The 14,018-nt window shown below is 38.8% G+C and overlaps 1 protein-coding gene across 1 annotated transcript in view; it reads left to right on the plus strand.

Annotated features, from left to right (window-relative positions):
- Positions 1-3,832: 3,832 nt before the first annotated feature.
- TRAPPC8 (trafficking protein particle complex subunit 8) overlaps positions 3,833-14,018 on the plus strand; it is an 85,847-nt gene continuing 75,661 nt past the window's right edge. Inside the window, exons 1-2 of the mRNA XM_008691010.2 lie at positions 3,833-4,445; positions 11,514-11,708. Of these exons, the coding sequence (XP_008689232.1) occupies positions 4,289-4,445; positions 11,514-11,708 (352 nt within the window). The 5' untranslated portion in view covers positions 3,833-4,288. The remainder of the gene's footprint in view (positions 4,446-11,513; positions 11,709-14,018) is intronic.

Genomic DNA, 14,018 nt, shown 5'->3' on the forward strand with positions numbered 1-14,018 from the left:
CCACCCAGGGGGCTCTTGTTTCTTCCTTTTGAAATCCTATAAGTTTTGCTTATTTTTTTCTTCTTTAGCTGCTCTTATAGAAAGCTAGAAAAGTATTGAATAGCAATAGTGATAATGGACATCTTTGTTTTATCCTGATTTTAAAGTAAATGATTCTTATATTTCACCATTGAGTATAATATGGATTTTTGCTACATTTTTATCCAGTTTTTGGAAGCATTAATATATCATTTAAAAGTAAATAGTAAAAAAAAAAAGTCAGGCATTAATATTATCTCTTATTTTAGAAGCATAAAGGAGAAAAATATTTATAAAAGATTTTTACTTGTAGATTTAATCAGAGAAGACTTATATGGAGCTTAAATACCTATAAGTATAAAATAGAATTACGGGCTTTGGAGTACAAAATTGTAGTTACGATTCATCCTTAAATAATCAGGAAATGGATGTCATGTTAATTTTAGAATGTTAGTAAATAATCTTAAAACATCCAGTGCAGTAAATAAGATAAAAAATGTGGGCCAATATATGGATTACATATTTAAGTTGTTTTCTCCCCCTAGGGTTTTAAAGCAACATAATGTAAAATCTTGAGCTTAGAAAACTTTTAATGTATAAATATGCTGGGCATCCCCTGACCTCCAGTGCCCTGATATACAGGTAGGTATCTCCTATGTGATATCTATGCACTCAGTAATTAGAGTGGTTTTTACTGGGTTTTAAAGCCAATACTCAATAGCACCATCTACTGTTGACACAGTGAAATTTAATAATAGTGGAAAGAATAATAGATTCTCAGATCGTCACACTGAAACAAATACAAGAAATCTTCTAGCCCCAACTTTCTAAGCTTACAGATAAAGAATGTGAGGCTCAGAAAAGATAAGGGACTTGTCAAAAGCCACAGATTTCTTGCTAAAACTATGTATACTGTTGCAAACTAAAATTTCTGGAGGTGCTTTTAAAGGAAGAAAACATGGAAAAGCAATTCAACCTAGTGATCAAGTCTCTAGGGTTAAACTGTGCTGGTTCTGTTCCTGGCTCCAGTACTGATTATTTCTGGGCAAATTAATTAACTGTTCTGTGCTTTAGTTTCTACATCTGAAAATTGGCGATGCATGGACTTCTCAGGGTTTGCGTGAGAAGCAGACGTAGTAAACATCAAGCATTGTACTTGGTAGCTAGTATCCAGTAATGGTGATACTGTTTCTATTCACATGTGGTAGCACTACTTTCAAATCCAGGCCTCTCTGACTTCAGCGTCTGTGTTCTTTAAACTTGACTTTGCCAGCCATCAGAAGAGACTGGCAATACCATATATACAAAATAAAACAATCAATGAATGTTTGATAACACAGTGTAGATATAAATATAAGCCCATTGGTTTAGCAGAAGTTCTATGGCATTCTTTGATTTTGGGGAGAGAAGGAAGCTAGTTCTCATATTTAATATTGGAAAAGGGTCCTTAGTTGTTTGTATTATTGTTACTATTTTGTCTAACAAGTTGCCTCTCTTTTAGTGATAGACCCTATCTTCTTGACTTTGAGGGTGGGTAAATGGCCAAAGCCTAGACAATCATAGCATCTCATTTTTGCTGGACACAGTGAATAGTCCAGAGGATGTGTGATGATAAAGGGCCAGTGTCCAGAGGAATCAGAGAAATGAGAGATGTGTGGTATCTTGGACCCCATACAAATACAATCTGCAGGATACCTCACTCCTAATAAAGTGTGGCCTGAACTTTTTAAATAATATTCCCTCTCCTCCTCTTTGTTTAAACAAGAGAAGACTATGTTTTGCAGTCTCTGTTAGAGATACGTATGATCATGAGACTCCCTGAGGCCAGTGGGATGTGAGTGAAATTACTGAATGCCATTAATACAATTTGATCCCAAACCATTAATCATGCACTTTTCCATTCTCTTTTCTCCATTCCTGCAGCCTGGAAAGCAGATGTGGCAGTGACTCAGCATTAACCTTTAGATGAGGAAAACACCTTAGAGGATGAACACCTTAGGAAACCAGGAGAGACTAGGAAAGAAATAGATTTTTATAGTGAGTTACTCACTGGAAACACTAGGTGTGAATGTGGTGCTAGACTGTAAAGTCAATGCATAAGACAAGAATCCATTTAGGGTCAGCCATAAGAAGGAATGAAATATTGATACACACTACAACATGGATGAACCTGGAAAACATAATCTGCTAAGTGAAGGAAGACAGACACAAAATGTCACATATTGTATGATTCCATTTATGTGTAATGTTCAGAATAAGTAAATCTATAGAGACAGAAAATAGATTAGTGATTGCCACGGGCTGGAAGGGGTGAGGGGTAGGGAGTGACTGCTAAGGTGTACCAAGCTTCTATTTAGGGTGATGACAATGCCCTGGAATTAGAAGCAATGGTTGTGCCACCTCAAATATACTAGAAGCCACTGAAATGTACATTTAAAGGGTGAATTTTATGGAATGTGACTATCTCAAAAATTCATTTAGGCGAAATTACTCTTGAAAGTCCTTCTCAGAGAGGCTAATATAACTAGTTTTAACTTTAGTGTAAAAAATGTTACCTTTTTAACTTTTACTTTGAGCTGAGTGCTAAATAAAGTAGTATGCTTGCACTGTGGCGCCCTCTTAACTAAAAAAATACATAACTTGAGTCATACTCACTTGTCCAGGATTCTCACATAAGGGATTGAGATCCGAGGAATTCAAAAGGTAATGTGTACACCTGGGGATACAAGAATTTCCAAGAGGTGCTCAGGCACAAACAGTTTTAAAATGAATTTCCAGATCCCCAACTTGCACGTTATCTTTTCTAAAGTGATTCATGGCTAAGCTGTCAAGTCATTATGTCCTTTTGTCCTTTCCTACCTACCATCTCTCAATTTACAGGAGGAAGGCATACCTCGTGCCTGTCATAAATTCTTACTATGGCAAAAACCTCAAGGCGCTCAACAATCCGACAATTTGAGATACTCGTGTTGGGGAAGCCTCCTTTAAATCAAGGTACCATAAAACCGCGATAGAGGGTTGTATTTTTCCTTGCTTTATATTTTTGGCAAACAATTCAGAAGGGATTCAAGCAATTCCGTGACAGGGTAGTAGAATCCCTTTCATTCCCTTCTACTTAGGTAAAGGAACAATCTATAAAAAGGAACGCTAAGAACGAAAGCCAACTTAGGACTCCATTTGGTAAGGAATTACTGGCTTCCCGCACCTCCATGGCTACGAAGAAAACCTCCCAGCATAGTGAAATAAAGGACGCGGCTGCGGACGAAAGACTCAGACGTTTGCAAGCACACTCTCCCTGCAACCAACAAAAACGCAGTAGCTCAAGTTTTCCCTTACACACGTGTTAACTGCAGCACCCACAAGAGCACACATTTCTGCTCACTGGTTGAGTCCACGTTCGTGTGGTAGTCCGTTTCTAAAAGCATGGCTGTGTTCAAGCGATACCAGGTCTGTTCAGGCCGGCGCCACGGGAACCACTCTTCACGAGCAGGTGCCCCTTGCTGTTCTGGGAGCTCTGGAAGCAGAGGGAACAGTCACATTATTTACCTATTGTTTTTAGGGAGAGCCTTTGGAGAAGGCTCGCGCGTAAGGCGAGCGAGCGCCTTCAACACTGGGACAGCACGGATCTCGAACGCTGACCTCTACGCTCGCCCCTAGCACCTCTCCCGCCTTTGACAAAGGCCCGCCTGAGAACTAGGCCTAAAGTCGCGCGTCTCCGGTTTGGCTCCGCCCACCACGCTGGTAGCCCCGCCCCTCCACTCCCCGTAGGGGTCCGCCCATCGCTCCATTTCCGGCGCCAGCCTTCCCACCGGCCTCCGTCGCTCTTCACTTCCCTCTCCTCGGCTCTTTCCTCCCGCCCCCATCGCCTCCTTTAATTCCGTCACGTGAGGGGCGAGCGCGGGGCCTGCCGGGACGGGTACTGCCGGTGGGTCAGGGTTCGGCCTCAATATGGCGGTTCCGGTCGGGCAGTGACCAAGGTTTTGCCGTCGGGAGGATTAACTGGCGATTGTCGGCGTCTCCACCTATCTGGGTGGAATGCGAGGACGCCGAGGCGAGCCTTGAGGAGCGGCGGTGCCGGGGAGGGGTCGGTGCTGTGTGCCCGGGAGCCGAGGCAGCGGCGTCTGTTCCTTGTATTGGTCTCAAGGCTTCAGTGCGGGGCCCCGCCCGGCCGGGCTAGGCCGGCGGGCGGCGGCAGTAGCTGCTGCAGCCGCAGGATCGGCCTCTGAGAGTGGGCCGGAGGGCGGGCGCCGCCGCTGCTTGTGCCGCGGCGATGGCCCAGTGTGTACAATCAGTGCAGGAGCTAATCCCGGACTCCTTCGTTCCCTGTGTCGCCGCTCTCTGCAGCGACGAAGCCGAGCGACTCACTCGTCTCAATCACCTTAGCTTCGCGGAGTTGCTTAAGCCCTTCTCTCGCCTCACTTCGGAGGGTATGTGGTCTCCTCCCTTTTTCACTGTGCTCCCTCGAAGCCGGGCCGGGAGAAGAAGTTGGGAGCGGGCAGGGAAGAAAAGGGCGATGTTTACATCTTGGAGCCGGTAGAGTGGCGTCTGGGGCTGGGGCTCCGCGGTGTCTCCGGTTGCGGCTGGGGGAGGGGCCATGAGTGAGGTTGTCAAGACAGCGCGGTCCTGACCTCCAGTTTCTCTGGGCACTTTCCTTCCCGGGACAAGCCGGGCTGCTCGGTAATCCGTGTAAAGAAAAACATGAGCCCCAGAGAAGGGCGTTGAGACGGTTTTCAACCGCCATAGGGAGGGAATTAGGAAGTTGCAAGGTGGGTAAGGGTAGGAAGATGCTGCCTCTTAAACTGCTGAGGTCTTAGTAAAGAAGACGAATCATTTTCCTCTGGGTGTTAAACTGGACTTTCAAAGTTGTCTTGAATATTACATTCTTCGGGTAATGGGGCCTGCTGTCTCTTTCTAAGCTTCTGTTTGGTTATGTTATGTATTTTCTTTGAAAATATAAACAGAAGGTATATAATATTTTATTTAACCTCTTCCGAAAAAAATGTTACGAAAATAATAACTTGTAATAGCCTTTTGCTTGATGGACGCGGAAGTAAGGACACGTTGTAATTAATCTAAATAGTTGGAGTTGAATAGCTTTATAGACATGGAATAGTCCTAAAATTTAGTTTTTCAGATAAAAGTTTAATTAACAGGAGAAATGTGTCTTTTATTTAAGAGCTACCTGTTTTCTCTACCTTTAGATTTTTTATTAGGGAGAAATAAGCATAATAAAACTCCCGAGTATTTAACCAATAATATATCTGCCTTTGTGAACAGAACATAAAGTATAGGTGAAGTTCTTTGTTAAGGTCTGTATAAAATGAAGGGTTCTTTAAGAAGGCTGTGTCAAGCGAACTATGATGTTTATTTGGTTATGATGATTTCTCCACAAATAGTGCTGTGCCATAAATGTATGTATTTACATGCCACAGGTGTGTATTCTTTGGGAGAAAAGCTCCATAAGTTCACTTTATTATTTAAAGGAGAGCAGGAGCTGTCCAAAAAAAGCCTGGGAACTCTTGGATTTCTTGTACCCTAGCTATCAATCTCAGCTCTTCCAGTGTTATAGTAAATCAACAAGAACAACAAAGTGCCCTACATTCTTAAAGTCTTTTAAGAAAATGTGAGAATATGTTTGACTTTGATGTGTATGCCCTTTCCTGCTTTAATAAAGAATAATAATGCTAATACCTGATACCTGCTGTATTTAGCTTTTCTCTTTTAGTTCTCATTGAATCCTATGAGGTAGCTAACTTATCGCCATTTTAAATTTGAGGACATTGAGGCATGGAGATGTTAACTTGTCCCCAGTCTTCCATGTGGGAAAGATTTAAAAACAGGCAGTGTGACTCAAGGTGTTCTTAAATCATCTTATCTCTTGGCAGTCGGATTGTGTATTCACACTAGAGAGCAGTGCTATCCAGTAGAAATATAATGGGAGTCACATACACAATTTTAAATTATTTAGTAGTCACATTATTAAAAAAAGTAAAAAAACAGGTGAAATTAGTTTTAATATTTCCAAATTGTTATAATATTTCCAAAACGTTAACATTTCAACATGTAGTCAGTATAAAACGTCTTTGTATTTTACATTCTTTTTCTGTTGCCAAGTCTTTGAACTTTGGTGTGCATTTAGACATTTCTATGATATATAATTTAGTTTGGACTAGACATTTCAATTGCCCAATGGCCACATCTGGCTTCTGCCTTCTGCATTGAATGGTGCAGTCAGTAGGGGCTCACTTCAATATTCTGATTTTCTTCTGTAAACTGCAGAAGATATCGGGAAGAAATATAATGAATTGAACTTTCATGGTTAAGTAGAGAGTTGGTGGAAAGGAAAAGTGCCAGCATTCCCTATTGAGCAGGGGGATGAGGTTAGAATTGCATGGGCAAAAGGTATAAAATGATTGAGGAACAGTGAGGAACCTGTCCCTTTCATAGTACAGGATAGTAAGGGAAGGTGCCTAGGTAAGGGAAGGTCTTGAATTCTAGGAAAGGGATTTTGGGTTTCATATCTAATGGTTAAGTGTGCAGCAGTCATAGATTCTTGAGCAAGGATCAAATTGGAGAGATTAGAATTGTTTGGTTTATAAGGGTAAATAGGAGTTGAAAACCATTTCAAAGTTTAAGGTGATAAGGGTATAGACTGGTGGTGGCATTAGAAATTCAGTGAAAAGAATTTAATTTTTCTGTGGTTTAATTTTTTTGCTGGTAAATAAATTTGGGGGTTCTTTGCCATCCAGAAAAGGCTACTTTTTTTTTTTTTTTCTGGTGTCAAGTGTGGGGATTCCTTGAAGGTAGCTTATCTTTAGGCAGTGAGGCATGAGAATATAACTTCAGGCACATAATTTAAGAATACAACTAACCAAAACAGCTAAAATTTCCTTAGAAGGAGAAAAGAATGTTAAAAAAAATGGTTGGACTCCATTTCTGGCCTGTGGGTATTTGAGGTCAAAACTTGCTTTGACTACTGAGGTATCAATGTACACTGTTGAGTTATTTCCAGGGGACTTTTTTTTTTTTTTTAGATGTCAGTAGAGAAAACATGGTTTAAAGCTGTACTGAGGGAGGGTTGAGAAAACAAATTTGAATACCATGCTTGTATAGAGCCTTAAAAATAGAGTTTAGACTTGATGTATTAGGCAGTGGGGAGCCATTCTAGATTCCTTGGATACATTTTTTTAAACCCGACAGGTATTTCTTTATATTAAGTAATGGTGATTATATATATTTTTATGATCATTATGCTAGATATATGTTTGAGACTTAATATATATTCATCATTTCAACACAAAGTTTGTAATCTTAATACTGCTTGAGAAATTTCCACTGGCCATCCATTTCAAAGAGTAGTGGTGGTGGTATTACTTAACCAAACCTCACTGTTTTTGCTGTCATACTGATAGTTCTTCAGTAATTCTAAGCAGTGTTTCAACACATTTAGACATTTATAAGACTTAAGAAAATTTCACTTAAACACCAACTTTTGGAAGAATTTGGTTTTTACTTTGAAAAGGTATATATTATTATTTTTAAATGGATTAAATTTATTTAAGGGTTTAAAAAGAACAGGATGTAATTTTTATGTAAATCTTGAATAATTTCTGAAGGACCTTTGAAGGGTACTTACTGCCTCTAGGTTTCTTTTAAAAGTATTTCATCAAAAAAATATTTAATCAGTCATAACTACGTCAAGTACCAGACTGGATAAATTCAAGTCAAGTTTTCAAAATTTAGATATATATGTTGTTTGTGTCATTTTTGTGCAAGTTATTTTTTTCCAGCAATTGAGATTTGCTTTATACAGTAAAATTTCTTGTTCTAGGTAAAAACATAAAAGATATCATTATTTCATTTTTCAAAATATATTCCATAGAACACCCAATGTGTTATATGTTCTCAGAAAATGAATTTTGTGATCAAGTAAGTTTCCTTCAGATAGATGTATTTGGGAGAATTACAGTGTCATTTAGCACATTAAAGGTTCTGGGAAGATCTAGTGTAAAGAGACCTTTAAAAACCTTGATCCTATATTTCTCAAATTTATTTGAACCTGGAATTGATTTTTCTAAAACAACTCTTAACTAGCTTGAAGAAAGAGTATTCCATGGAACTGCACATACTGGGAAATGTTACTTCGTAATAACAGTATTCAAGAAATTGTATTTATGTGGTAACCTATAAAAGTAAGACAGTGGTAGAGCTGAATTTCATTTTGAAATTGAGATGTTATGTGATATATAAAGTCTGCTTTGTGACGTTGTACTCTTAATGAAGCCAAGCTTTTGAATTTTTTGTGTGTGATTTTTAAAGACCATTTCTCTTAATCATTCTTAGTTCTTATCTTCCTCTTTATTAGTTTTATGATATTCCTGTGTTTTACTTACCTATTGTTGGATAACAGATTACTCCAAAATTTAGCTCCTTGGGAAGAAAAAATAAAGCATTTATCTCTCAGTTTCTCAGGAATCTGGGAGTGGCTTAGCTGAGTGGTTCTGGCTCAGTGTCTCTCTTACGGTTGCAGTGGAACTGTCGCCAGAGACTATAGTCATCAGGGGCTGGAGGATCAAGCTCACTCATGTGGTTGTTGGCAAGTCTCATTTCCTCACTAGATGTTGTCCTGAGACTTCTCTTTTGTGCCATGTAGGCCTCTCCACAGGCTCCCTGAGTGTCCCCATGGGGAGTCAGTTAGATTCTCTCAAAGGGAGTGATGAAAGAGAGAACCCGAGATAGGAGCTATATTCTTGTAAGGTTATTTCAGAAGTAATATATCCTTGCTTTTGCTGTGTTCTGTTGGTCACATATGCCAACCCTGGGAGGTGGGAAGGGACTACACAAGAGTATATATAACACAAAATATGGCATCACTGGGGACTATTTCAGAAGCTGGCTGCCACATCTGAACTCATTTCTGGATTTATTAGTAGGATTACCTAGTAAATTAGTAGGATTACCTAATAAACTACCTCTGAACATAGGGCAAAACTAGAATGTGTGTGTGTGTGGTTTTTTTTAAAGTAACCTTTACTTTAAGTGTGTGGCTCTAACTCACAACCCCCACTCCCCAGACAAAAGTCAGGTGCTCTACATACTGAGCCAGGCAGGTATCCCTAGAATGTCTTTTTTGTGTGTCAACACTTAGGAATACTAAAAGATAATTAGCAAATTTAAAATTTCGAGAGATGTTTAATACACACATGGCTACTTATTTGACAATTATAGACCAACTTTAGGGAGAATACTTAAACATTATGTTCTTAAAATATCAGAAAAACAACACAGTATTTTCATATTTTTCATTTTCTCTATTTCATAGACTAGGTGGGAAGTTTAATTAGGGAGAGAGGCTTGTGTGTGTTTGTTTAAATTAGAAAACAATGAAGAATTCAGAGAAGTGAATTTCCTATCACCTACCTTCCCACTACGCAAAACCAACTAATATTAATCTTCTTCTCATATTTACATTATATTTTTTCCTTTCCTTTAACAAGAAATCACACATTATACATTTGAAGTCCCCTTTCCTACCTTTCTTTCTTTTATTGTGGGCAGTCATTATAATGGAATTTGCATGTATACTTCCTGTATATGTATTTATTCTTACAATACAAGTGCACATATTTATACCATATATACTATTTCTAAAAGATTGTCTTATGTTTGTTAATTAAAAATTTAGATGTCAACAGAGAAGACACCTAGGATTTAGGAAGACATTTGATGTAACTTTATTTAAAATGTAGGCAGGCCTGAGCTTAAAAGCTTGGTATAAAGATCCTCCCATGAGAAAAAAGTGTTGACTTTTTATGGGTAGGTACCCAGAGCCAGTTTTCCAAGTCTCCTCTTATTTGTGTATGATGATCCATGCCGTACTTGAAATAGCGTATGTGGTACCTGCCGCTCTCATCAGTTCTTGAGTGCCTAACTGTGTAGTTATGTATATGGCAGGTGTGGTACTTAGTGCTTTACATTTACTGTCTCATCTAACAGTAGCTCGTCTAAATTCTTAGAAAATAACTCTGTGAAGTAGGCATGAATTTACATGCTCAGATGAGGAAATTGAAGCATAGACAAGTTAAAAAGTTGTTTAGGATAACCCAGTTAACATGTGGTGGGTTAGGATTTAAAGAAAGCCTGACTCTGAAAGTTGAGTTCTTAATCACTATGATGGACTGCTTTTAATATTGTTATGGAAACTAATCATCTTGTCCGATTATATTTATGTGAAAAAATTTGCTCACATTTCCTCCTGTGCACCGTAGATACTCTTCTTGCTACAGCCTCCTACAAATCTATTTTCACCTGAAGTTTTGAACCACTGGTTATAAATCCTATAGGCTGAGGCAAGGCCTATACCAGGGTAGAGGAGTCTGGAGGTATTGCGGTGGAAGAAGGGATCTGGGTGTTGTGGGGGTTTTTTGTATTTTTTTTTAATAGACTTTATTTTTTAGAGCAGTTTTAGCTTCATAGCGAAATTGAATGGAGAATACAGAGTTTCCATATACCTCGTGTTCTAGCACATGCACAGCCTCCCCACTATCAATATCCTGCACCAGGGTGGCCACTGACTTTTTTTGATGGTGGAATAGGGCTGAGAATGCAGGCAGTACTCTAGGAGAAGAAGAGTAAGCCCAAATGCAGCGCTTGATTTCCCTTTCTTCCCTTTTACTGTTTTCAGCATTGATACCACAGATCTCATAGGTCATACTGCCCTGCACTGGCCTGAGGGTGAGGTGAAAATTAGGGGTTTGGTATGGATGGGGATTGGTCCCTGGCAAGTCCAAACATAGGGGGAAGGAAAGGACCTACAAATAGAAAAGTTGTGAGCAGTAGTAGCACTGTGGGAGGTTAGACTGTCTAGCTAGCCCTTTTGGTATATAAGGAAGGGTTCTAAGTCAGTTGTATTTCTGGAAGACTATTCCAGTTGGAATTTCTGGTCTGTCTTTTCTTTCTTTCTTTCTTTCTTTCTTTCTTTCTTTCTTTCTTTCTTTCTTTCTTTCAGATTTTATTTATTTGACAGAGAGAGCACAAGCAGGGGACGTAGCAGGGAGAGGGACAAGCAGGCTCCCCGCTGAGCAGAGAGCCTGATGTGGGGCTCCATCCCAGGACCCTGGGATCTTGACCTGAGCCAAAGGCAGATGCTCAACCTACTGAGCAACCCAGGCACCCCCTCTCTTTTTAAAATATTTTTATTTTTATTTATTTTTTTATTAGAGAAAGAGCACCAGCAGGGGGGAGGGGCTGAGGGAGAGGGAGCTCCCCACTGAGCAGGGAATTGGATGTGGGACTTGATCCCAGGACCCCAGGATCATGACCTGAGCTGAAGGCAGAGGGCAGATGCTTAACCGACTGAGTCACCCAGGTGCCCCCTCTGGTTTCTAATTTGAGCATTCTTTTTGTGAAGTAATAACGCAATTGTTTTATTGTTGTTATAATTGGGTTATGCATTGTGTAGAATTAATTTCAAGTTTTTTTCCTTTTTTTTAAAGTTCATATGAGAGATCCTAATAATCAGCTTCATGTAATCAAAAATTTGAAGATAGCAGTAAGCAACATTATCACCCAACCACCTCAGCCTGGAGCCATTCGGAAGCTTTTGAATGATGTTGTTTCTGGCAGTCAGCCTGCGGAAGGATTAGTAGCTAATGTGATTACAGCAGGAGATTATGACCTCAACATCAGTGGTATGTAATAAGTTTTATTATTTAAGTGAACTTTTCTTCTGTTAGCAAAAGCAGTTCTGTATCTTGGAAATATCCAACAAACACTTAAATGCCTGCTAGGTTCTAGGGGATGGGAATACAGTTGTGGAAAAAACAGTCCTTTTATGGAGGTTATAGTCAAGTAGGCAGCCAGCTATGAATTACATGATTTCATTTTATTTTTTTATAATGAAAATGTTTTTATAGGTCTCATTGTAAAGTTAATAGAAAGCTACATGAGGTCAGGAACTTTGGCTCTTTATTTTCTTTCCAGGGCTTAACGTAATGTCTAAAAACATATGCATAATAAATATATCTCGAATGGAAGAACTGACAGTAGTCAAAAAACAGCGTGTTCTTTTGTGACATAAGTAATAATAAAGAGCATTAAGTTTATTTTACTTTTTATTAAGCCTAGTGTTAAGTTGAAGACATTTTTATAATATATGAGTAAATATTTAATCTTTTTAAGTGCTTATTAATCTGATTTAAATGATAAATGTCTTCTTAATAAGATTAGTAGGTGAAATATATTAATATGTTAAATGAGTTAGCAGTGTTTGGTGTGACTCTTTTCTAGTATTAAAAAGACGTACTAGAGTCAAGGAATAGACTTTTAGAGGGGAAAAGATTAAAAGTACATCATCAGGATATTTCAGCAACCTAATAAAATAATCTTTTTAGGTGGGTACAATTTATAATTTAATATTTTAACACCTAATTGCATATTTAAAGATTTCCTTAAACATTCAAAGAGAATTTAAGTGATATGCTTTAGGTCATAAAGTCAGTTGGTTGCACCCGTATAGTTAGAAATGTTTGTAGAATTATTTTGTTTAGATGTCTTTCTATGTTATTAGCTTTAATTCCAGCAAAAAGTTAATTTGATTATTTTAAGTTTAGAATATTATGGTTATCTTTTACACATTAAAAGACTCTGAATTTCAGGTTATGTATTCTGAACAGTTCCTGGCATAATATGTTTAACACGAGACAAAATTTGGATATTTCTGGGAGTAGGTGTTGGAATTTAAACTGTTGTTTCCCTGTTGTCATGGGAAATACATGTTGAAACATGAAGGACAATAAATGCCAGAGTGTCCAAGTTTTTATACTACTGTAGTCATTAGTTAATCGTATAATTTGAGTAAGTCACTTATTCGACTTGGTTTCATTTCTTGATAACAAGGGAATTTGTTTTGATTCTTTCTTAAGGCTTTCCTAGAACTTTAATCCTGTGATTTGATTTCATAGGGTCTTTAACACTTTTGTTATTCATGCAACAAATATTTATTGATTTCCTACTATATGCCTTGCATTGCAATAATAGAGATGAATAAGACATTATATGAGTTCATAATCTGATGGGGAGATACACATGTAAGTCAGTAATCATAATACATTCTAATTTATAATACTTTATAATCATAATACATTATAACAGGGATGTGGCATATCTGATATGCCACAATGCTAAGGGGGCACAGAGTGGGATTAACTATCATATTTAAAAACAAAAATATCTTTTTTATACTGTAAATACCTTCCTAACCTCCAAAGCCCACAATACCTTTTACTTTTAAAAAATTTATCAGGGGTGCCTGGGTGGCACAGCGGTTAAGCGTCTGCCTTCGGCTCAGGGCGTGATCCTGGCGTTGTGGGATCGAGCCCCACATCAGGCTACTCTGCTATGAGCCTGCTTCTTCCTCTCCCACTCCCCCTGGTTGTGTTTCCTCTCTCGCTGGCTGTCTCTATCTCTGTCAAATAAATAAATAAAATCTTAAAAAAAATTAAAAAAAATTATCAAAATGATTTGTGCACATAGATAAAATGCTGAAAAGGAGTACAAGGAAAAACCATGATGTGTTCCCTGAGTCTCTGTCCTACCAATTCTTCTTCTTCTTTTTTTTTTTTTTTAAAGATTTTATGTATTTATTTCACAGAGAGAAGGAGAGAGCACAAGCAGGGGGAGCTGCAGGAAGAGGGAGAGGGAGAAGCAGGCTTCCCGCTGAGCAGAGACCCAGACTCCGGGCTGGATCCCAGGACTCTGGGATCATGACTTGATCTAAAGGCAGACATTTAACCAATTGAGCCACCCAGGTGCCCCGCCCCCCCCCCAATTCTTTTAGTGGTTTCCTCTGGTATTTAGTGAAGTGTTTTTTGTTTTGTTTTTAAGATTATTTATTTTAGAGAGAAAGAGAGGGCGAGCAAGAGAAGGGGCAGAGGGGGAGGGGGAGAGAGAATCTCAAGCAGGTTCCATACCTAGTGTAGAGCCCAGTGTGGTGCTTGATG

Source organism: Ursus maritimus, unplaced genomic scaffold (genome assembly GCF_017311325.1).
Source record: "Ursus maritimus isolate PB19 unplaced genomic scaffold, ASM1731132v1 scaffold_18, whole genome shotgun sequence".
Lineage (NCBI taxonomy): Eukaryota > Metazoa > Chordata > Mammalia > Carnivora > Ursidae > Ursus > Ursus maritimus.